The 24,668-nt window shown below is 35.3% G+C and overlaps 1 protein-coding gene and 1 pseudogene across 1 annotated transcript; one reads left to right on the top strand and one right to left on the bottom strand.

Moving 5' to 3' along the window:
* The first annotated feature begins 9,419 nt into the window (after positions 1 to 9,419).
* On the top strand, positions 9,420 to 13,163 carry RUS6 (root UVB sensitive protein (Protein of unknown function, DUF647)). Its single transcript, XM_079074154.1, has 13 exons — positions 9,420 to 9,956; positions 10,277 to 10,375; positions 10,474 to 10,587; positions 10,691 to 10,762; positions 10,865 to 10,975; positions 11,130 to 11,249; positions 11,362 to 11,463; positions 11,600 to 11,672; positions 11,761 to 11,844; positions 11,952 to 12,016; positions 12,101 to 12,202; positions 12,717 to 12,902; positions 12,985 to 13,163. The coding sequence occupies exons 1-13, from the start codon at positions 9,618 to 9,620 to the stop codon at positions 13,048 to 13,050; spliced, it is 1,533 nt and encodes a 510-aa protein (XP_078930280.1). The 5' UTR covers positions 9,420 to 9,617; the 3' UTR covers positions 13,051 to 13,163.
* Positions 13,164 to 15,451: 2,288 nt separating this feature from the next.
* LOC145141262 (zinc-finger homeodomain protein 2 pseudogene) lies at positions 15,452 to 16,739 on the bottom strand (annotated as a pseudogene).
* Between the last annotated feature and the right edge of the window lie 7,929 nt (positions 16,740 to 24,668).

Raw genomic sequence — 24,668 nt, 5'->3', positions numbered from 1 at the left:
TTGGTGGCCTGACATGAAGGCAGAAATTGCCACTTACGTTAGCAAGTGCCTCACTTGCGCTAAAGTAAAGGTAGAATATCAGAAGCCCTCGGGATTATTACAACAACCAGTAATACCCGAGTGGAAATGGGAAAGGATTACTATGGACTTTGTGACCAAACTACCCAAGACAACAGATGGTTTGGATACCATATGGGTAATAGTCGACAGGTTGACAAAATCCGATCATTTCCTGCCAATAAAAGAGTCATGCAAGATGGAACGATTGACAAGAACCTATATCAAGGAAATCGTGAGACTCCATGGAGTACCAATATCTATCATCTCAGATAGAGATAGTAGGTTTACTTCACTCTTTTGGCAATCGCTTCAGAAAGCTATGGGAACACAACTTGACATGAGCACTGCCTACCACCCACAAACAGATGGTCAAAGCGAGCGAACCATTCAAACGCTTGAAGATATACTTCGCGCATGTGTGATAGACTTTCGAAGGTCGTGGGATACCCACTTGCCTTTAATCGAGTTCTCGTACAACAACAATTATCACTCAAGCATCAAAGTTGCTCCATTCGAGGCATTGTATGGGCGTAAATGTAGATCACCGTTGTGTTGGGCTGAGATAGGTGACACTCAGCTAGCAAGAGGACATACACCAAGCAATGCATTAATGGGACCAGAAATCATACGCGAAACGACCGAGAAGATAATTCAGATCAGAGCTCGACTGCAAGCATCACGAGACAGACAGAAGAGCTACGCTGATAAACGGCGAAAGCCCTTGGAATTTCAAGTCGGTGATCGGGTGTTGTTAAAAGTCTCCCCCTGGAAAGGGGTGATTCGTTTTGGGAAACGGGGAAAACTAAACCCACGATACATTGGACCCTTCGAGATTCTTGCCCAAATCGGTCCAGTGGCTTATAGACTGCAGCTACCCGCTGAGCTCAGCAGTGTACACCCCGTGTTCCATGTTTCCAATTTGAAGAAGTGCTTATCCGACGAAACCCTCGTCATTCCATTAGAAGAAATCGAAATCAACGAGAATCTCCTGTTCATCGAGGAACCAGTTGAAATCATGGACAGGGAAGTGAAGCGTACTAAGCAAAGTCGCATTCTGATTGTGAAAGTCCGATGGAACGCGAAACGTGGACCAGAATTCACATGGGAACGCGAAGACCATATGAAGCAGAAGTACCCTCACCTATTCTCGCATTTTCAAGTCTAGCTTCAAAAAGAATTTCGGGACGAAATTCCCTCGAACGGGGGAATGATGTCACAACTAGGAATTCTGATGCTTTGTAAACACTTAACAAGGATGACATTGTAACTAAAACTTGAAAACATGTATGGTGCTTATTTAATGAACACAAAATACCATCAAATACTCTATACAAACATTCAAATAGTCAACAAAAGGTTGGAAACCCTAAAAATCCCGGTTCAAGTCCATTTTGGACTAGGATTTCCTTATTGGGCCTAATGGACCAATAAACTTCCAATTTGACTATTTTGGGCTAAGAACTCTTAAATGGGCCCTAATTGGACCCACTTTCATAAAACTTAACCTTTTTGGGCCTTATAAGCCTAAAATGGGCTAGTTTATCTAAATGGGCCTTATTGGGCCATAACAAATCTAATTAGCCCTAGTGGGCCATAAAACTCATTCCTTGATGTATATTGGGCCGTGAATTACTCTAAAAGGCCCAATGGGCCGAAAACCTTTAAATTGGACCCATATTATGGACTCAAGCATTAAAGGCCCAAATTCTTTCTCTTCTCTCTCCCTCTCGGCCCAAATAATAAAAAAAAAAGAAAAAAAGAAAAGAGAAAAGAAGTATTATGGGGGAATTAATTAGGAAGTGCCACCTCCATATTACCTTTCATATTCCCATGCATGGACCAACATACAACCATGCACCATCATTTCACTTCTCTCTCTCCCCTCTCTTCTTATCTTCGGCCGAGAGGAGACACACACACATAATTCATTCCAACTCTTTCCAAATTCTCTCAAGAACACTTTCATTCCTCCATCAAAATTTCGAGATCTAGGGCATTTCAAGGAGGTTCTTCCATAAGAAATCATTATCCTTGGTAAGTTGTACTTAGATCCATGGTTTAGCTTCTTGAATCTTTTATAAATCTCCTTCTAACTCATGAAAGTTCATGATCATGCTTCTTAGAACCTATCTAAGACAAAGTCTTCTCAAGAAGCTTTCTAGGGCCGAAAACAACACCAAACTCTTCCATTCTTTCTTCAAAACCGAAAACAACAAGTAAAGGTGAGTTCATACCCCTCTATTTTGGTTTTCACAAGTTTTATGGGGGAGAATACAAGTAAAATGTGTAGATCTATGTGTATGTGTATGTTATGTGTGATTTCATGTATTTATGTGGTAAATATGTGCCAAAAAGGAAAGAAATCTCGAGATCTATAGCTCAAGGAGGAAAATATACATGATCTAAGATGTATTACATTAAACAAGTCAAGAAAAATTATCATCTAAGGTTAAAATAAACATGTTACAACATAAAACTCATTTTTGGGCTATTTTTGTCAAATAAACAAAAGTTGGGGTAAAAGTTGTCATTCACGGTTTTATAAGGACCCAAAGGGTCAAAACAGTTAAAATATAAGTTTTTATGAATATTATGCTCTTCAAAGGACTAGAAATGTAAAATGTAGTCTATTGGGCCAAATTTTGGGCTTTTCGGCCCATAGGCCCAAATTTGCAAAAAAATGGGTTTTTAAGGGACTGAAATGGTAAATTTCTCAAAACAGTGGGTAAAAAGGTAAATAAATCTATTTCAGGGGTTAAAATGACCCTTTTTGCCAAAAAGGATAAAAAATGCAAAGTTTTTGGATTTTGGGTCAAATTTGTAAAAGTTGTGAAAAGTTGGACTATAAATGAAAATCTTTTTACTAAAGGGGCTGAAACTGCCAAAAAGTAAACTTTGGGCTGAAAACATTATTTAAATAAGTCTATGGGCCAAAATGTCAAGAAAAATAGTTTAAGGACCTAAAATGTCATTTTTTTTATAAAAATGGACTAAAATTGTCATTTTTATTAAAGAATGGCTGAATAGGTCAAACCAATATTTTTGAGTCAATTATTTTATTATTAAGATATTTGGGTCAAAAATACCAAATTATAACTTATGAATTTAGAATGAAAAAAATATATATATTTTCATAAATTTAAATATCATTATAAACAATCGACAAACTTCGTGCCTTTGCGATTTAACAATTGAACAATTAGACCTTCCGACAATTATACCATACCTAAAACAAGTAAATATTTAAATTGTTGGGCTTGAAAGATTCTAATCATGTTTATTGGGCCTTCGTGATCCATTAACATGACTTTTGGGCCTAACAATAATAATACATGTCTATTGGGCCTCCTGCGACCCAATTACATGCTTAAGGGACCCTCAATGGCTTTTACGTGCTATTGGGCCTCAGTGGCCCATTAGCATTGCTAGTAAGGTCCAAATAAATCATATGCGAAATGGGCCAATGCGTCCTTCGTATACTCAACAGCCTTAAATAACATACGTAATTAGTAGGACCTCGTAATCCTCTTCTCCTCATCTGTTAGGCTTGCCTTCAATTCAAGTAAACAAAATCAGGTCGTTAATCAAGGGAAATCAAATTCATTTGGATTACGTGAGTAATAACGGGCGACACCTTTAAGTGTCGGTCGTAGTCTGTAGTTATAATCAAAGTCTCCTGGAGGGAGAGTGAGAGTTTGTGTATAGATCTATACGGGGGTGACTCCCCCACACCTCAGCTGTTCGCTACAGTTAGACTCGGCCAGTCTAGGGTGACAAAATCTTAAGATCAATTTTGGCGTTCACTAGAATGCCAAGACAGACGAACTAGTCATTATCATGCATGGTTATAACGACTCACATAATAAATCCAATACTATCTAAGTAATCAAGGGAATTCATAATCATTCGTTGTGACGGTATAATAATTCGAAACAATCATATTATATTATTGGAAAACATCGGGTTTTTTGAGGAAATCAACACCATTCACTTGTATTGTCAATAAATATAATGCAAAACTTCTCGTTTATACACGCTTTGAAATCATTCATGCATAAACCTATGGATCTTCACACTTTAGTATAAACAATTGTCTTTTCAGAAAATATTGGATTTTCTGGGTTTTATAAACTGCACAAAACATTTTCATATCAACCCTGCTTATGAACTCACCAACATTCCATATGTTGACGTTTTCAAAATAACTTGTATTCTCAGGTAACAGATAAGCTGAAGAAACAATACCAAGTGTGTTAGGATGTTATGTTTTGAAAACTCTTAAACAATTTATGCTATGGATATGTAATATTTAGACAATGTACTTGATGTGAACAAGGTCAGTTGTAATGTAATGATGCATGGTGATGTTTATGTTATGTTTCATGTATATTCATTGTGATGATATTCAATTTAAGTCACGCGAGCCCTCGGATGTTTCCGCCGTCTGGTTCGGGGGTGTGACATTCAATCTTCGAGAAAACACCGTTTAGAGTTATTTCGGGGCATCTGGAACGCATTTCTCTTCGAAATCAGCACCATTGTTCTTGAGTTTACGGCCCATCTTCAAAGACCGTAAATCCGTTTACGGCCCATATTCAAAGACCGTAAACCCAGTTCACGGCCGTAAACTCTTCACGGCTGTAAACCACTCTTCACGGCCGCAAACTCTTCCTAAGTGGTGAAAACTCGATCCCTTGATTCAATCAAGTCCCGGATTCCGTTAAAGTGCCACGTACAACAACTCGAGGATCTTCATTTCAGGCGACGCTTTCACACAACAACAGTGAGTTCATACCCCTACATTTTCTTTGTTTTTAACGTTTTCAGGGGGAATACAAGCCAAACTCAAAGTAATTTTATTAAGTTTTAAACTTATTAATGCAATTCAACGATTTCCATGTTTAATAACTTACTCGGATATTTGATCCCTTTTATAATATGTTGAGCATAAGGGAAACTGTTATTTTGGAAATCTAACCTCATAGCTTTCAGAAAGGTTTTACAAAGCATTTTCCATAACAACACTAATAAACTATAATGGGTATAGTTTGGGATAACCCTCTAGGCAGTTTCTACCAAATCAGATTTCATGGATGAATATATATAAACTATGGCAGATTTAGTTTATGTTATATGTTTTCTCAGAAGTATAAAGTACATTTATTCAAGGATAATTACTGTGTTATACTGTTCCTAGCTTGTAAACAAGATTTTACAGAATTGTGAGGCTCTACTTCAATACTGTACCCTTAGGTGTACATGGATAAATCCTTTTAGTATAACCAGAGTCTCCTGGAGGGAAAGCGTGAGATTTGTGAATAGATCTATTCGGGACTGACAATCCTACAACTGAACTGCTACCTACAGTTAGGCGGGCACGCCTGGGGTGAACAAATGTCATTTAGCTTAACGCCTGAAGAACGTTATAAAGGTCTCTAGGTCATATCAAGTATGGTTATACGACTCGCAAATAAGTATAAACTAACTTTGGTTTACGGACTCTACTCTTCATTTGTTTTATTTCTAGTAATAAAACTACCTTCATATACACACTGATAGTAACCAGGGATTTCTAAACTTACATCTCTACCTCTAGGACGGATAACTTGTTTTTAGGGAAAATATGGGATTCTCCCAGGATAACACTGGCATTTCTAAAACTGATGGTTTATCTTCTACTAATAGATACTCTTTCAACACTACTTTTCATAAGAAAATATGGGATTTTCTTGAGGAACACTTTTCAAAAGAATCAAAGAACCTCTTCCACCAAAACTAAATGCTTATGAACTCACCAGCTTTATGCTGATATTCTTTTAAAACTGCTTGTATTCTCAGGAAATCAGTAAGCAGGTACTCCGTGGATTTAGAGAAGCCGGAGCAATAAGAGTCATGTTTTTTTATATTTTTACATACTTTTGATGTACTTAAAACTAGTTTCAAAGTAATGTAAACATTTTACTTATATATGTATCCACCGTAGTGGTTGTGTTGCTATGTTTCCTATTATTCATTGGTTGTGATGCTAAACATGATGTCCTCCACCTCGGAACGATTCCGCCATTCTGGTTTCGGGGTGTGGCAATAACCAAGCTAGCTTGAGTCGTCTTTCTCTTTTCGACATTAAGTTGGTTGTTTGATCCCCTGTCAATTTTACATTTTGCGGTGAAGAAGTGTGTGCAACTTGTTTAAAGGGTGTTGTTGTTGGTTGAGTAGTACTTGGTGACACCACTGCTCATGGTGTGAATGATGGGATCAAGTTAATCAGGATGAAAGGTGAATCCGGCGTGGGTAGGATGGTGTGTTGTTTGTCTTGCATGCTGATTTCGGATGGCGTCAATGATGCTATGTAGCCTCCCGATTAGTTGATTGGACGAAAGTAAGGTCTTTCCAAATGCTAATGATAGGAAGTTACATCTGCAAAATAGATGAAAAAACTAGGTTAAGATCATTACCGTAGGGAACCCCGATAACGCTCTCTGATGCCTAAGTTAGTATTGAATGTTGTTCTTGCGTTATATTGAAGTGAAGAGTTTCTAAGACTGAGTGATTGTTACCTGTCTTGCTGGGGCAGATCGAGGTATTTAAATATGCAAGGGAAACCCTTGGTTGCTTATGTTGCATGGGTGGTTGTATTGCCTTACGGTAGTAAGAGTAATATCCTTTAATACAATAAAACATTTCTCTTGATTTCCAAGATATTGTTTTAACATTATGAGGGTATATTTTATTTGGGGTTGTTCTCCAGATGAGTGTGAATCAGGTAGATCTAGTTTGAGTAATCTGCCTGAATGATGTTTGCTTATCTAGGCCGGAAAGTTGCATTATTTGATTGAGCCTGCTTTTGTGTATGGATTAAGTCCATACAACATTAGTGTACAACCGATTGCATACAAAACCATAGTAAAACAATAATTATATATACAAAACCACAACTAAAGTCAATCTCTTCAAAATCTTCCTTGCTAGTCTTCACATTCACTAATTCCTAGCATGAGATACATGATATGTAAGACAGTAATATCTCGTGTGTCATATGGATTTGCACCTAAAACATTTACAACATTTGATAAAGCTTACTATACTTAAAATCCACGATCGATTATAAGCCTCTTTTATTCTAAAAGCGTAATTTTTTTTATCTCTATTTAAAAATCTTAGCTCCATCGCTATAAATACATGACAATAAATATTTTTCTTTTATGGTTATCTTAATTCATATCAATAAATTAAAAGTTGAAAACTAGAAAATTTCCAAAAATACAAATTTTAATAAAAACTAGAAAAGATCTCCGGCGTTGCCGGGGTCGGAAGGTACTGCTTTGTAAAGTAAAGTAGCATGTTAAATTGCATTGAGATAATCTAGTAAATGAAGATAAACAATGTCATCTAATTACATAAGTAAATAAATCTAAATCATTATTTCTTGCAATAAATGAGGAAAATAAAGAAATGGTCTCACAAATTGAACTTTATTGCCATGTATGGCAGCGGTTGGAAAACCAATCCGGAAAATATAGACCGTTGCTTTTTGTCCGTTAATGTGAGGGTAATTTGGTCTTTTCAGGTAGTAGGGACTGAATTTGTCACCATAGGTAAACCATATGGACCATTTATGTAGTTTTGGCGGTGGTGGTGGTGGTGGTGATGGCAGATGGTGGGTGGGTTTATGATATTTGGTGGGTATTTTCTAATAAATAAAACATTAATTTAAAACCAAAAAGAGAATGTTAAATCTGGTAAACCACAAGGATCAATCGTGTAATTTTGTCTAACAATAATAATAATAATATGTAATAAAATGCGAAAATACTAAATACTAATAATATGTAATTTTGGTAAACCACAGGGACCATTTCTGTCAAAAGACTAAATACTAATAATATGTAATAAAATGCGAGGGTTATGAAAAATTCAAACCAAAGTGAAAGGGTTGTTTGTGAACAAAAGCATAAAGATGAAGGGTCAATGTTGTAAGTTGGAGGACCAAAAATGACAAAAAAAGATGCCACTTTACTGTTAAAACCTTTCAAAACTTTAATATATATATATATATAATAATATGTAATAAAATGGGAGGGTTATGAAAAATTCAAACCAAAGTGAAAGGGTTGTTTGTGAACAAAAACATAAAGATGAAGGGTCAATGTTGTAAGTTGGAGGACCAAAAATGAAAAAAAAGGTGCCACTTTACTGTTAAAATCCAAACCAAAGTGAAATGGCTGTTTGTGAACAAAAGCATAAAGATGAAGGGTCAATGTTGTAAGTTGGAGGACCAAAAATGACAAAAAAAGGTACCACTTTACTGTTAAAATCTTTCAAAACTTTAATATATATATAATAATATGTAATAAAATGGGAGGGTTATGAAAAATTCAAACCAAAGTAAAAGGGTTGTTTGTGAACAAAAACATAAAGATGAAGGGTCAATGTTGTAAGTTGGAGGACCAAAAATGAAAAAAAAAGGTGCCACTTTACTGTTAAAATCCAAACCAAAGTGAAAGGGTTATTTGTGAACAAAAGCATAAAGATGAAGGGTCAATGTTGTAAGTTGGAGGACCAAAAATGACAAAAAAAGATGCCACTTTACTGTTAAAATCTTTCAAAACTTTAATATATATATATAATAATATGTAATAAAATGGGAGAGTTATGAAAAATTCAAACCAAAGTGAAAGGGTTGTTTGTGAACAAAAACATAAAAATGAAGGGTCAATGTTGTAAGTTGGAGGACCAAAAATGAAAAAAAAGGTGCCACTTTACTGTTAAAATCCAAACCAAAGTGAAATGGTTGTTTGTGAACAAAAGCATAAAGATGAAGGGTCAATATTGTAAGTTGGAGGACCAAAAATGACAAAAAAAGGTACCACTTTACTGTTAAAATCTTTCAAAACTTTAATATATATATATATAATAATATGTAATAAAATGGGAGGGTTATGAAAAATTCAAACCAAAGTGAAAGGGTTGTTTGTGAACAAAAACATAAAGATGAAGGGTCAATGTTGTAAGTTGGAGGATCAAAAATGAAAAAAAAGGTGCCACTTTACTGTTAAAATCCAAACCAAAGTGAAAGGGTTGTTTGTGAACAAAAACATAAAGATTAAGGGTCAATGTTGTAAGTTGGAGGACCAAAAATAACAAAAAAAAGGTGTTACTTTACTGTTAAAATCTTTCAAAACTTTAATATATATATATATATATATATATATATATATATATATATATATATATAATAATAATTTAAAAAATAAATGGACTTAGTAAGAAAATAATAATAATAATAATAATAATAATAATAAAAAAACAGATCACTAGCTTTTACTCTTTTAGGCCAAAAGAGAAATAGGAAAAGGAAAAACTGGCGTGCACCGATCCTTTTAAATCGGTTGTATCTGAGTGTGTCTCTGAAACTCCGTAGGAAGGTAAAGAAGTCTAATTGTCAGCCACCTGTAAAATGTAATTGATGCATCCAATTCCTCCGTCGTCAATTCCAAAGCCCCCTTCACTTCTCCCACTTCCATAAGCACACAACTCATTCTCCGATTCCTCCCACCATGAAGTTCGAACGCCCCTCTAAAACCCTCACCGCCACCGCCTCCAGCTCTTCTCAAGATGCTCGTTTGCTCGTCCGCGAAACTCTCAGAATCTCCGCCAATCTAGCATCTTCACCTCCGCCGTCGGTGGTTGCGCCTCCGGAGAGTAGGTCGTTAGAGGCCACGAGCTTCGGCCTCGTTGAAGACCAATTCGTTGATGCCAGTTTGAGATTGATTTGTTATGAGGAGGTCGACGGCCGTAGGTTTAAGTATTTGGCACATAATAATGGGAAGAAATTCAACAAGGGTTCCAATTCGATTCGTTCCGTCAGCTTGCAATCTCGTAAAGCTCCTGCAGATGTCGGTTTTTCCTTCTCTCTTTCAGTCTCTGTACACATACCTATTTCTTTTTATCTTCAATGCGCCTGTATTTCCAGTGGAATTTGTCTCTTAACTAATTGTTACTCATGATCACTTGAATTCCTCATTTGCTACTCAAATTGTTCGACTATTCTATGCTACATCGTATACAGAACAACAAAGAGATGAATCTTTCCTGTACTAATTTACACACATATCATTTCATATATGTGAGAATTTTTGTTGCTGTATCAGTTTCAGTATCCATTGATACTGAGTAATATACATATTCATGCGAATAATTTAGATAAAAATTGCAGGAGTTGATTTCGTTTATAAGATCCTATGTGGTTCCAGAAGGCTTCCCTGACAGTGTTAGCCCTTCATATGTGCCCTACATGACATGGAGAGCTTTAAAGGTACACCCTTAAATCATTAAAAGGAATACCACTTACATACAAAAATCCTCATAAGTCTCTTGATGATCAATTGTCAATTATGTCAAATTTTAATTTAGCATTTCTTTGGTGGAGCAATGGGCGTCTTCACCACACAAGCACTTCTGCATTCTGTTGGTGTCTCCAAAAGCCAAGCTATGCCTGGTGCTGTAGCTATCAACTGGATTATCAAGGTAAAGAAAGGAAATAATTAGTTTCTGATGAAAACCAATTTAGGGTTGCTGTTTCTTACATAATAAAATTCTTTTTTTTTTTTTTTTTTTTTTTTTTTATTAGGACGGTTCAGGGCGAATTGGGAAAATGCTATTTTCTCGGCAAGGAAAGAAATTTGATTATGATTTGAAGCAGGTGAAGTGAATTTATCTACCTAATTTTGTACAACTCCAGAAGATTACAAATCTCATTATTATTATTATTATTATTTATTTATTTATTTTTATCTTCTTTTAGCTTCGATTATCAGGTGACCTTTTGATGGAGTTGGGTGCCGGTGTAGAATTAGCCACTGCAGCTGCACCTCACCTCTTTCTTCCTCTTGCCTGTGCTGCCAATGTTGCAAAGGTTTTACTTTTACCACTTTCCTGACTCCATTAGACACAATGTGCCTGATACATGCATACTATATCATATATGTTACGCATCAGGCACAATATGCATGGTGATGAATATGATAGATTAGTTGTGAAAGTGTATCATGATCTAAATTTGATTGTAGAATGTTGCTGCTGTTACATCGACATCAACACGTACTCCAATATACAAGGCCTTTGCAAGGGGTGAAAACATAGGTGATGTTACTGCCAAGGGAGAATGTGTTGGAAATGTTGCAGATTTGGTATGCCACTTTAAATATATATATATATATATATATATATATATATATATATATATATATATATATATTTTAGGGTATATATATTTAATTATTTGTGTATCCTGATAAACAGTTGGGAACGGGATTGAGCATCATTATAGCTAAAAGAAATCCTTCATTGTTCACCACATTTGCTCTACTCTCTTGTGGATACCTTTATAGCTCTTACAGAGAGGTACACTAACACTACATCTAACCTTTTTCATCCCTGTTAAAGTACATTAAAATGATTTCATTTACTAATTTTTATGGAATTAATTGCTTTACTTTTTTTTTTTTTTTTTTTTTATTTTTATTTTTTATACCACCAGGTAAAATCTGTTGTGCTGCATACATTGAATCGAGCAAGATTTACAGTGGCAGTAGAATCGTTTCTCAAAACAGGTCAGTCTAAATTCTCAAATGTTTATTTCCCCTATATGACAATTATTATTTTCTTTGATTATTTAGTAAATAATATTTTATGATTCAGGCTGTGTACCAAATTTGCAAGAAGGAAACATGATGGAAACAGTATTTAATTTCCCATGGTGTAAAGACAGACCAATTGTTCTTGGTATTTATTTATTTATTTATTTATTGTTAATATATTTTTCATGCTTCACTTCACGTATAATCTTTTAATTTCTTTCTTGTACAATGTTTCTTATTCCTGTGTTTCAGGCTCAAGATTTAAGGATGCATTTCAAGATGCAAAATCATTTTATGACGTGGAGCCTGTTTTTGAGGTACCCATTTTTTTTTTTTTTTTTTTTAATTATCTTCACAGCACATGAACTTGTATGTTTATTTATTTATTTATATATTTGCAGAAAGAGAGATATGTAGTGGCGTATAATCCTGCCAAAGGGAATATATATGCAGTCCTGAAAGATGAAGCAAAATCTGATGATATTTTGAAAGCAGCTTTCCATGTAAGTACCTTGATCTATATTGTTTTATAGTGGCGTAAGTTACATTTTTGGTCCCTGAGTATAGTTCATTTTTCATATTTGACCCTTAAAAGTTCTCTTGCATTTTTCGTATCCTTTTTGGTCCTTGTTCTATAGTTTTTGGACCGAAAGTGCAAAAATTTATAGTAGAGTAAATTGCATTTTTTGTCCCCAAGTATAAATGATTATTTCATATTTGTCCTCTTAAAAGTTTTCTTTGCATTTGGGGCTGTTATTCGTAACATTTTGGGTTCATGTTCTATGTAAAATGATTAATTTTAGGACCAAAATTGCAAGAAAACATAGTTATTCTACTTGGAACAGAGACTAAAAAACCGGTTGCAAAACCGCAAATAAGGACCGGAATTGCAAAAAAAAACAAATTGGGACCAAAATTGCAAAAGTCAGCTATACCCAGGGACCAAAAGTGTAATTTACTCTTTATTTTTATTTTAAGAATAATGCCGATTTAATTGAGAAGTTTTATGTATTTCAGGCTCATGTGCTTCTCCACATAATCCGCTCATCAAAAGACAGCCAAATTATAAACGAAAATACAAATACAAGCGGTGATCATTCAACTCTTTTGCCAACACCCTCAGATCTTCAAGGCCACGTGGCAGAATCTTATAGCATCGTGTCTGCTTTGTATGGGTCTTTTAAGACGAAAGCTAAAGAACAGGTAGGTTAAACCAAAATCTAATAATCTTTTTTCCCAAATAACAATCAAAACCATTTATTAATTTATATCTTGTATAATATAGGGGTGGGTGATGTCAGATTCCCTTCTCAATCCTGGTCGGGCCCGCATATGTCAACAAGTTAAATAATGACTCACATGACATAGTAATCTTATGGATTTCCGTTGGGAAAATTTTAAACTGTTTATCCTTATTACATTATTCACGCCTTCGGTTTGTATATGCAAGCAATTTTTTTTTTTTTTTTTTTTTTAAAGTTTTAATCATGGGTATAACTATTTCCACATTTAACCACCGAAAAACGACAAATCTATAGTTCCCATATAGGATTCGTATAACCAGTTTGTATTAATTGGTGTGAAAGGTGATGTTTCTCTTTAAACAAACCAAAATTGTCAAAATAGGGATCATGTATAAGATCGTTTTTCGTTTTATAAGATTGCGATCGGAAGATTCTACAAAAAACATTTTAAAACATAAAAAAAATACATAAAAGCATTTTAAAACATGAAAAAAATACATTTTCGTTAATCAGTTAACAGTAAGTAATTTAAACATGAAAAATACATTCTTAAATCTCAATACATCATTTAAAAATAGACAATTCAAAAGAGGTTTCCTATGGTTCATATTCCAATGTATTTAGTTAGTCAAAGCCAAAATATTAGTTTTCTAAATAAATAAATAATAATGTTCTTATTCCGATTTTACCAAAAATCGAACTTATATATGATCATGATTGATTTACCTAGATGAGAATCATTGAACCAAAGTACAAGCACATGCATGTACTTAGTTGCACAAGTGAGTTGATTTAATTTTTATGCCAAAAATCAAAGAGACTTTATTTATGGAATCTATTTTTATATGATTAAAACAAATATACGGAAAAAGATAAATGACGAAACCAAAGGAAAAGATTGAGGGTGTACTGTGTCCTTGGACATTGTATGTACTATATATAATGTAGATTGTAGAATGCATTACAGCTGGTGATCCGTAGCCCGTATATAGTATGTATAATAAATATATATATGGTTATATGCATACAATTACAATGATACAATGATACAAATGAAATGGTGTTGTGGGTGGTTACAACTTACAAGTGTGTACTGTTTACAATTTCATAAGACGTGGCTATATGTCATCATCATCGACAGTACTGATGCACTGTAGGAGGTACACTTGACATCCTATTTTGCAACATTCATTGGTTTCCTCTTAAACCCAATCTTGTTTCAATTCCCTATACCATAATGAACTATTTCTTCATTAATTATAAGACAGACGTAACAGTTGACATGTAATTAATTATATAGAGTATGAAGTTTGAAGTTAAGATTGGCATTGCATATGGAGTATATTATAAGGACAAGGTCTGACTTGAGGTCGCAAGTGGTCCCATGATGTTGGGATTAATATGATTCACAATATGAGAGTGAGAATGAAAACACCTATATTAAATGCTTTACCAACATTCACAAGAATATTAAAAGTCATATGGTCCAACAACACAACAGACATATATCGCTCTTTTCTTTCTGGTTTTAATTCAAAACTTTTCACTTTTATTATTATTATTCTTATTATTCTTATTATTGTTGTCACTTATGAAGATAAGAGAGATGATATTAGATAACATTATTTCCTTTTTAAACTATATGTAATGTATCAAATATATTAACTGCTATTGGTGGGACTTGCTCATGGATCTGACATTAATTTGTTGCTAAAATCTCTATCGTGTAAATATTTTAGTCTGGGAATTTTAACGCGTAAAAAAGGCTACATAAATTTATTACTCTTTCATCTTTTAATTTAACACATATCTAGTTTTAAGAAGATAAATATTTAATTATTAATCAAATATATCAAATATTCAAGTTTTAAGAAAACTATAATAAACTAAAATAAAATCGATCAATACTTTCAAAGAATCATTACAAACATGTGAAAACAATACGGAATGAAAACTTATTTAAAAAAGAAGAATTAATTGTTGCGTCTTCTCAAACCACTCAAACAAATAGTACATGTTTACAAAGTAATGTTTACTATGCAGGTCAGCAGCTCTTTGGCTAAATGCAACAAATATGAAATATATTTTAATATGATATCTTGTTTTCTAACTTTTTTTTATAACATTATTGTACTTTTAAGTATTTTTATTATCATTTTTTTTATAGAATAATATCTTTATATTTTTTATTTCATATCAGGTTGTTCTATTTTGAAAAATATACCCCTTTTAATATTGTTTTATTATTTAAATGACGTTGTTATAAAGCAAACAATTATAATACAATGATTAATATGAAGACATAAAAATATAAAAAACTATAATAAATAAATCAGTTAGAGTAGCTTTAACTTTGAAAATCGCTTTAACGAATATCCAATATGTTGCCTAGATTTTACAAAGTAGATTATATAGGATATTTCATCAAACTTTTAATAGAATTTAGCAAAGGGACCACAAATTTTCAGACAAAAGAGTAATATATAAAGAAAAAAAAGAAAAAAGAAGCAAGAGATAAAAAAGTTATCAAATTAATATTCCATACAAATGGAATCCTTTACGTTAATCCATCCCTCATTAACTAATCATCATAACATCACCAAATCACATATATAATCTCCTAACATTTTTATCATAATATAACTTCCCCTCACCGGCCCCCTAATTAAACCATATATAATATAATCCATGAGCATGAAGGCCTTCTTACTACTAAATCACAACACAAGATTCATTTTTTTTTTATATAATTAATTTGGATCTTGAGGTTGAGGTGCATTAATGGAGATAGAGTTGGTGATGTTCTTTGCAAGATTTTGTTTGTTGTTATGCATCCAGACTTTTAACACTCTCCTTTTGATCCCGATTTCTTGACAGAAGTGTTGAACAACGGATTCCTCTTGTCTTTGTATCTTCCACCCAACTTTCTCTGCAAAATTCACCATCTTCTCCTTCTGTTCTTGTGTGAACTTGGTTCTGAACCTCTTCTTCACCACCTGCTGCGCCACCGCTGCTCCCCGCCGATCTTCTTGCTCCTCAGATTCTGATCGGAAACCACCCATTCCCATTCCCATATTGTATGGTACAAGTGCCCCTCCGCCATTTCCAAGAACACCATTTGGGTGATGATGATGAGCTTGAAGGATGAGGTTTCTACCGTTTCCAAGATCAAGTCTTTTGAGATGTGGAGAGGAACTGTGGTAGTTAATGTAGTCGTAGGAGGTGGTGGGAATGGGGTGGTGGTGCCGGTGGTGGTGGGGGTTGTCACCTTCCATTTCTTTCCGGTGGAAGTTTCGGTGGCAGCTGCAGACTGCGCAAGTGAGAGCTTCAAGAGTACCCTCTTCACCGGAAGCCATGAACTCACCACACCCATCTGTCGCCTTTCCTCCAATGGAAGCTGCATGGTTCTTTAAACATTCTCTGTACCTTACAACCACCATCATCTTCTTGCTAATGTCCTCCATGGACGGCGGCGGCGGCGGCGGTGCTGTTATGGTGGACATATCGGGTGGTGGTTGATGGAGTGATAATGGGAGAATGTGATTGTGTCCATATGTGGTGTTGATCGGGAGAGCCATCTCTCCTACTTCTTCTTCTTCTTCCTGATCTTCCTCTTCATGTTCATGGTGAAATTCCATTTCTACCCTTGCGCCTGCACTAAGATTGAAGAAGTTGAAAATGGAGGGTTTTGGAGGTGAGTGGAGTACTAAACATGAGTTTATGGGAGAAATGAAGTCTGAAAGAGGGTAAGGGGTATAAGGGAGAAAAAAAAGGAAGACAAAAGCTGATTGCTTTGCTTGCACTATCAGGCATCAAGTTTAGCCTGGTTATCCACACCTTATATTGTTGAATTCAGAATCTCATACTAATTTTGTTATATCGTGTGCAAGTTATTATACATGTGATGGTATCAAATCAGTGATTATTGGTCTGGTAATAGTTTCTTTTCCAACGGTTTTGTTAGATGCTAAAAAAAACCCTAATAATTGGTGACGTGTAGTCATAACATCATTTCTTTTTGAAACTTAAAAAAATATTTGACATTTCGTGAGTTTTGTAGCGCCCATTTGCGGATTTTATTTTATTACTTTTATTATTATTATTATTATTTTACAAAAACATATGTATAACTCTCTGCACGAAATTTATATATCATTCATCAGGTACTAAAATTAGGGGTGAGTTAGGTTCTAGACAGACAGGTACCGATTTTTTTTGGACCTTGGACCGAAGACCGAACCATATGTTTGTGTTCGGGATCGGTTCGGTTCGGTGCCGGGTAAATCGGTTTCAGGACCAAGATTGACCAAACCAAAGGACACTGTTGTTTTTTGATAGAAAGTCAAAGTAAATTATTGTTTTCATTAAAAAGAAACAAAGTAAAATACAGTTTTTTTAACTGAAAGTCAAAGTACATTGTTATTTTCATTGAAAAACAAAGTACAATGCTATATTTTGTCAAAAGTCAAAATACATTATTGTTTTCATTAAAAAAACAAAGTACATTGCTGTTTTCGGTATAAAACAATGTACATTCATTCCTATTCATCTGTAGCATTTTTTTTCCTTTTATGTTTTGATTAGATATAACATCTTCAATCTCTAATATTGTAAAGACTAAATTGTACAAATGGTCTCTGTGGTTTGCTCAAAATTGTCACTTTGGTCCAAAAAAGTTTGGACTAGCATCACAGGTCCAAAGTTTTTATTTTGTTGCGAGTTTGGTCCAATCTGTTTTTAATTTTTATAAAATGACGATTTTGCCCTTTCTATTTTGATTTTTCATTATTTATTTATTTTTTAAATTACAAAGTTAATAAAGGAAAAAAAAAATCTATTTGTATTATCACCCCCACCCCATATTTTTATCTCTCCCATTCAGAAAAAAGGAAACACCACCAGATTCCGGTGGCTATTTTTGGTGACCGACCTTTCCGGCAACGAGAGGATTTTGTCGTCGGAGACGTTTTTTTAACAACAAACCAGAAGGGTTTGACAACTAGAATGCTTTAAGAATATGGGATTGCTTTGGAAGAAGAAGATCGATAGAGGTTTCCGGAAAAAAGGAATGAGCGAATATGTCTAGACCTGTCTATCATGTTCGTCGTATTCTGGTAGTGGTGGTTAGATCGGCGGTAGTGGTGACACATAGATCGAAGCAAGGGTTTGCTGGGGTTTGTAGAGGCGGCGACGGCGCTGGAGTTTACATACAGATGGTTGTGTCGTCTCGCTTCTCCTCTTCATCATCATTCTTGCTTCACCACGGACAGAGGTGGAATAAACTCGAGCAACCGACAGAGGTAACTTAAAGCTGGTGATGAATGACCCTAGGGTTCCGGAGTCGACGACGGCGCTAATAGAGACAGTCAAGGATTCGACGGGGGCATTAGAAAGCTAAACGACACGAATCGTAGATCCGACGTCTGATGTTCAGATCTTCGTCGTCGGTGGTGGTTTGGATGGTCCGACAGGCGGTTCATAACAGTAGAAGGGAGAGAATGAGAGAGATGGCCATAGTAGCAGCAGAAAGCAAGAAGAATAGTGGTCTCCAGCGGTTCAGATCTCAATTTTTTTCTCCGGCGAAGTCGGCGCCCAATAGTTCTAGGGTTCCGGTGTCGGCGGTGGTTTTGGTGGTAGACGATGGTGGTGCTCCGGCAGCCGGTGGTAGTTGCTTTTGAAATAATGAAGAGAGAGATATGATGTTTATATGTGTTATAAAAAACATGTGAGTGTAATAGGGTTATATATTTCTTTTCTTTTTGGTTTAATTTTTATATAGGAAATAAAAATTTAATAAAAGAATATTAGAAAAAAAATAACAAGGGAAAATCCGTCAGTTTAGATATTTTCAAAACAAATTGGACCAAACTCGCAACAAAATGAAAACTTTGGACCTCTGGTGCTAGTCCAAACCTTTTTGGACCAAAGTGGCAATTTTCGACATACCCCATGGACCATTTGTGCAGTTTTGTCTGTTGTAAAAAACCAGTAAACAAATGAAGTTAAGAGTAAATTATAGAAATGGTCCCTATGGTTTGGTCGAAGTCTCAGTTTTGGTCCTTAAGTTTAAAATTTGATAGGTTACATCTCTGTGGTTTGTGAAAATTGCACTGTTGGTCCTTGGTCCATATAAAAAGACCAAATTACCCTTTCTTTCTTTTTTCTTTTTCTTTTAACAATATATATATATATATATATATATATATATATATATATATATATATATATATATATATATATATATGTTAAAAAAAAACAGTAAATAGTGTGAGAACATAAAACACTATTTTTATGTTATTATTCTGCGATGAATTTTATATCCACAACTTTATGTCATTATTCAGCAATGAACAAATGAATAGTCATAAGTTAAAACTAAAATTAGAATTACCACAAAAATGCACATACATAAATTTCTAATAGAATAACATTGTAATGAATATATGCATAATCAAACGTTAATATTCATATTAGAATTACTTCAACAATCTACATATACAACATTCATTACAGAATAATAACATAAACATAGTGTTTTTACGTTCTCACACTCTTTACTGTTTTTATTTGAACTTACTATATATATATATATATATATATATATATATATATATATATATATATATATATATATATATATATATATTATTGTTTTTTTATCTTTATTTTAATAGAATTAATATGGATTATTTATAAAATTATTTTTATTTTTTTAAATCAATTATCTAAATTATATAAAATCATATTATTATTATTATTATTATTATTAATTATAATTATTATTATTATTATTATTATTATTATTTATTTATTTATTTTTTGCTTTATTTATTTATCTTTGTTTTTATGGTTTAAAAGTCTTTTAATATTTTTGATGTTTTATTTAAATATATATTTTTAATGTTTTTTTTAACGTTTTGTTCATCAAATATAATTATTTAAAGTTGTTTTTTATGTGTTTTTTGTTTACATCATTCATTTATATGTACGGTTATAAACGAACTGAACGTTCGGTGGTGAATCGTTGGTAAACTGTTCGGCGGGAAGTTCGTTTATGTTTGTTTATTTAATAAATGAATGAACATGAACAAAAATTATCGTTCGTTTAGTTAAACGAACGAACATGAACAATGGTCTCGTTGGTTCATTTATGTTCGTGAACGTTCGTTTATGATTTTCCTTTACGTTCGTTTATGTTCGTTCGTTTAATTTATTTATATTCATTTATGTTCAATTTTTTTTATTATATTACCATATTATATGTTCGTTTATGTAACATCCCAAAAATCGAGACCAATTTTTTTTTTTTTTTTTGTTTTAATTACATAACTTATAAAATTTGTTTGAGGAAAGCATTACAGATATCATATTAATTCAAAAACCATAGTTACATGTCTCAGAAACCAAATCATCAAATAGTAATAATGTCAGAGTACAATCCTAGAAATCTCAAATGCGGAATCATGTGTGTGCGATGCGCTGCTACCCTGCCGGCTCATTCCCATTCGACGAAGAGGTACCTGAAACCAAAATTGAAAACTGTAAGCACAAAGCTTAGTGAGTTCCCTCATCATACCACATAATAGTGCCTATTCCTCGGTATATTTCAACCGGTAGCCGGAAACTAACCTCTACTTCGGTATCTTTCAACCGGTAACCGAGAGCTAACCTCTCCTTCGGTATCTTTCAACCGGTAACCGAGAGCTAACCTCCCCCTCGGTATCTTTCAACCAGTAACCGGGGACTATTTCACCCCTACCGCTATCACATAATAATGTAACATGAAAATACTGCTAGGCATGCATGGGTACTATCCACCCTTTCGGTATCTTTCAACCGGTAACCGGAGACTATCCCACCCTTACCACTACTACACATATATCATAGCATCCTAACACATAATATAACAGATTCAACATACCAAACGATTATCACAAAGACAATCATCTTTACTACGTACTCCTGTTAATATGTCGATCTTGGTGCCTTAGACCCCTTTCTACTGGAAGGTAACTCACCTCGATGTCGTGTAGTGTCTGCACTGTCCTCGGTATGGAAATCAACTCTTCTCGACTCCTTAATCCCTACACAACATCCTTTCTACATCACCATTTCATACTCATAACCCCTTCAAGGGTCAACTCAAGCCCAAGTCAAAGTCAAGGTCAAAACCTTGGTCAAAGTCAGCTTTGGTCAAAGTCAACATCTGGTTGACTAGACTCGCCGAGTTGGTCTACCAACTCGTCAAGTCCCCACGTACACAAAATGCTACAATCCCGTCCCTACTCGTCGAGTCTAGCAAGAGCTCGACGAGTTCGCCTTCAACAACATCGAGACCTTCTTCAACTGACTCGCCGAGTTCATCCTTGAACTCGTCGAGTTCATCCTTGAACTCGTCGAGTTCATCTTCATCTGTATGAAGGTGTTTAGTCTATGACTCACCGAGTTCTCCTTGAACTCGTCGAGTTCGTCTTCATGTGGTTGGGACATTGCCTTGAACTCGCCGAGTTCTTCCTTGAACTCGTCGAGTCCTTCGATCTTCAAGTCCATAACAACCCCAACAGGCTGAGTTTTCCTTCAACTCAACCAAAGACCATTTCCCGAAGACGTTTGGGGGAAACTGCGACCCGACTCGCCGAGTCACCTAAGCGACTCGCCGAGTCCCTCTTTGTCCAAAACTATATAGTCGATTTTAATCGGTCTTAATGTATCCAAACCGTAGATCTGACCTCCTAGGGTCCATGTTATACGTAAAGCTTTGAACTTGACGTTGATGCATGGGGTATTTGGTTCAAAAGGCCTTAAAATGGGGGTTTATATGATGCATGGAACTCCCATGGCCATAAAGTTGACACCTTTATGCCATGGGAACCCTTAATGGTTCCAGATCTGAAGCTAACACTCCACAATATGATCCAAACCCAAAGGTGGCTTAGAAATGTCCCAAAAATGGCAAGATCCATGTCTTAAAAGAAGATCTATCAAATGATAAGTCAAGGTTCAAGCTTTTTACCTTAAATAAGCTGGAAATGGAGCAAAATCTCTGGATCCACTTGCTTCTTTAAGAACCCCTAAGCCCCCACTTCTTCCTTCAAGCTTCAAACAACTCTAAATACTCAAAAATGGCTCAAGAACACTCAACAAGCTCTAGGGTTTCGAGATAAGGTTTTTTGGAAGTGAGAGGGACGATGGAGGCTGGTTTGGGACGAGATAAGTTATTTAAATAGGGTGCAAACCCTAAATATTAGGGTTTCATTCAGACAGCTCCTACTCATCGAGTCAGTCTCCCGACTTGTCAAGTAGGTCACTAAACCTCCCGGTCAACATCAAGTCTACTCGACGAGTTGGGTCTCCAACTCGCCGAGTCCCTGAGCAAAACATAAAATTACTTGGATTTAAATACGTACCAGGAACCGGGTGTTACAGTTTATATCCATATTATATGTTTGTTTATGTTGATATTCATTTATGTTCAATTTTTTTATTTTTATTTTATCATATTATACTAAAAGAACATAAACAAACAAAGATAAGAAACACAACTGAACATATATGAACATAAACGAACGTATAATATGGTAATATAATAAAAAATTGAACATAAATGAATATAAATAAATTAAGCAAACGAACATAAATGAACGCAAATGAAGATCATAAACGAACGTTCATGAACATAAATGAACGAACGAGACCATTGTTCATGTTCGTTCGTTTAACTAAATGAATGTAACTCCCCGACTCTCAGGTATTAATTTTTATGGCTTTAATTTTCATATTTCAAGGTCTACTCGACGAGTTGGATGATCTGACTCGTTGAGTAGGAGCGAGTTTTGGCCACGTGTTTAAGTGACCGACTCGCCAAGTCTAAGATAGGACTCGACGAGTAGGAGCTGGGGGATGAAACCCTAATTTTCGGGGTTTTGCACCCTATTTAAAGAATCATAAGCCTCCTTCAGCCTCTTTATAATCCCTTTAGATCTCAGCAAAACCCTAATACGTGTGTGTGTGCTCCATTGTGTGTTTTAAGCTTTGGAAGAGGATTCTTGGTGAGAAGAGCTTGGAGATCATGTGGCTAGAAGCAAGGAACGTGTGTGGATCCGATATCTACCTCAGTTGGCATCTAGTGAAAGGTATCAAGTCGTTACCTTGACCTCATTTCATTCTAGATCTCAGTTGGTTAAAGATTAGGGCTTTTCTTGCATAATAAGAAGCCATTCATGGGTATAAGCTAAGATCTGAAGTTGTAACCTCAGATCTGGACTCTCCTTGGCCTCTAAGTCCATAAAGTTTTCAGTTTTTGCAAGTATGAACCTCTCCTCAAGTGTAAAACTCCATTGCAAGCTTGGTTTTTTCATTATAAGACTTTAGAGCCTTGCATGCACGTAAAGTTTGCAACTTTATGTGATAAACATGCCTTGGGAGGCTGGATCTGCAATATGGAACCTTAAGATGGCTTAATAAGCATCTGTATGGATATGGACTGAAGGGACTCGGCGAGTTGCATGGTCAACTCGGCGAGTCCGATGAAGATTGCCTTGGGCTTGGCGTGTCAGTCTAGTGACACGGCGAGTCGGAAAGTTATGCAAGGAACTCGACGAGTAGCTGAGGGTACTCGACGAGTTGAGGTCAACATGGACTGTTGACCTTGGCAGTTTACTTTGACTTTGACTAAAGGTTGACTAGTTGACTTCTGAGGGTATTTTGGTAAATTGGATATTTATAGCAAAGGACATTGGTGAATATAGGTGTGAGAGTTGGAGTTACTTTTGGAGGAGTTTGACTCTATCTTCCGAGCTACTTGCGAGGTGAGTTATCCTCACTATACTAAGGGGTCTAAGGCACCAAGGTCAACCCATTGGATATGTTATCCTAGCAGTGTTAGATGTTGATTATGAGTTAGTGTTGCATGCTAGTGATTATGCCAGTTAGGTAGATCAGTAGGACTACCTGTGTTGTTATATGATTATCTGCATGCTCAGTAGTTATGTTATATGTTGATATGTTATGTGGGATGGGTTGAGGATGTACTGCTTCGTGCGGTGACCAACAAACCCTAGGAGCATTCCAGATACGAGCTGTGGGCCCGGTAGGCAATCCAGTCTCGTACTGTGGGCTCGGGAGCATTCCAGATACGAGCTGTGGGCCCGATAGGCAACCCAGACTCGTAATGTGGGCTCGGTGGCAATCCAGATGTGAGATGTGGGCCTGGTAGGCAATCCAGACTCACACTGTAGGCCCAAGGGTATTCTAGTTTGTAAAGCTGTGGGCCCGTTACATGCTGTTATTTGTTCCTGTGTTATTGGATTGTATGTGTATCGGTATTTTGGGGGTAACTCATTAAGCTTTCGGGCTTACAGTTTCGATTTATTGTTTCAGGTACATCAGGGGATCGCGACAAGGCGAAGGCGTGATCGTACAGTTCCTCGTGTTTTATTTATGTTTTTGGGAAAACTCTGATATTAAGCTATTTTGAAAACAAATTGTAATAACTGAATGGCTTTATATGATTTAAAAAGTTTTAAATTGACTCGAATTTTATGGATGTTACAAGTTGGTATCAGAGCCTTGGTTTGAGTGAATTGGAGGAACACTCGTGTGAATCCACTCTCAAACTAAGGAAAAAGATTTTCGAAATGATTTTTAAATGGTTTTCAAAATAAGCAAAAGAAGATGTGAAGTGTACGGTCAGCTGGAGCCAGTAAGTTGACCCCAAAATACCATG

The sequence above is a fragment of the Lactuca virosa genome, chromosome 9 (assembly GCF_052849685.1).
Source record: "Lactuca virosa cultivar CGN04683 chromosome 9, Lactuca_virosa_CGN04683_v6, whole genome shotgun sequence".
NCBI lineage: Eukaryota > Viridiplantae > Streptophyta > Magnoliopsida > Asterales > Asteraceae > Lactuca > Lactuca virosa.
The sequence above is the reverse complement of the archived record's forward strand: the minus strand, read 5'-3'. Positions and strand labels throughout refer to the sequence as shown.

Bases quoted from the DNA above. Each gene is read 5' to 3' on its own strand.
- RUS6 (XM_079074154.1), top strand. From the start codon at position 9,618: ATGAAGTTCGAACGCCCCTCTAAAACCCTCACCGCCACCGCCTCCAGC. The intron at 9,957-10,276 runs GTCGGTTTTTCC...TAAAAATTGCAG, and splicing joins CTCGTAAAGCTCCTGCAGAT to GAGTTGATTTCGTTTATAAG. The intron at 11,250-11,361 runs GTATGCCACTTT...CCTGATAAACAG, and splicing joins TTGGAAATGTTGCAGATTTG to TTGGGAACGGGATTGAGCAT.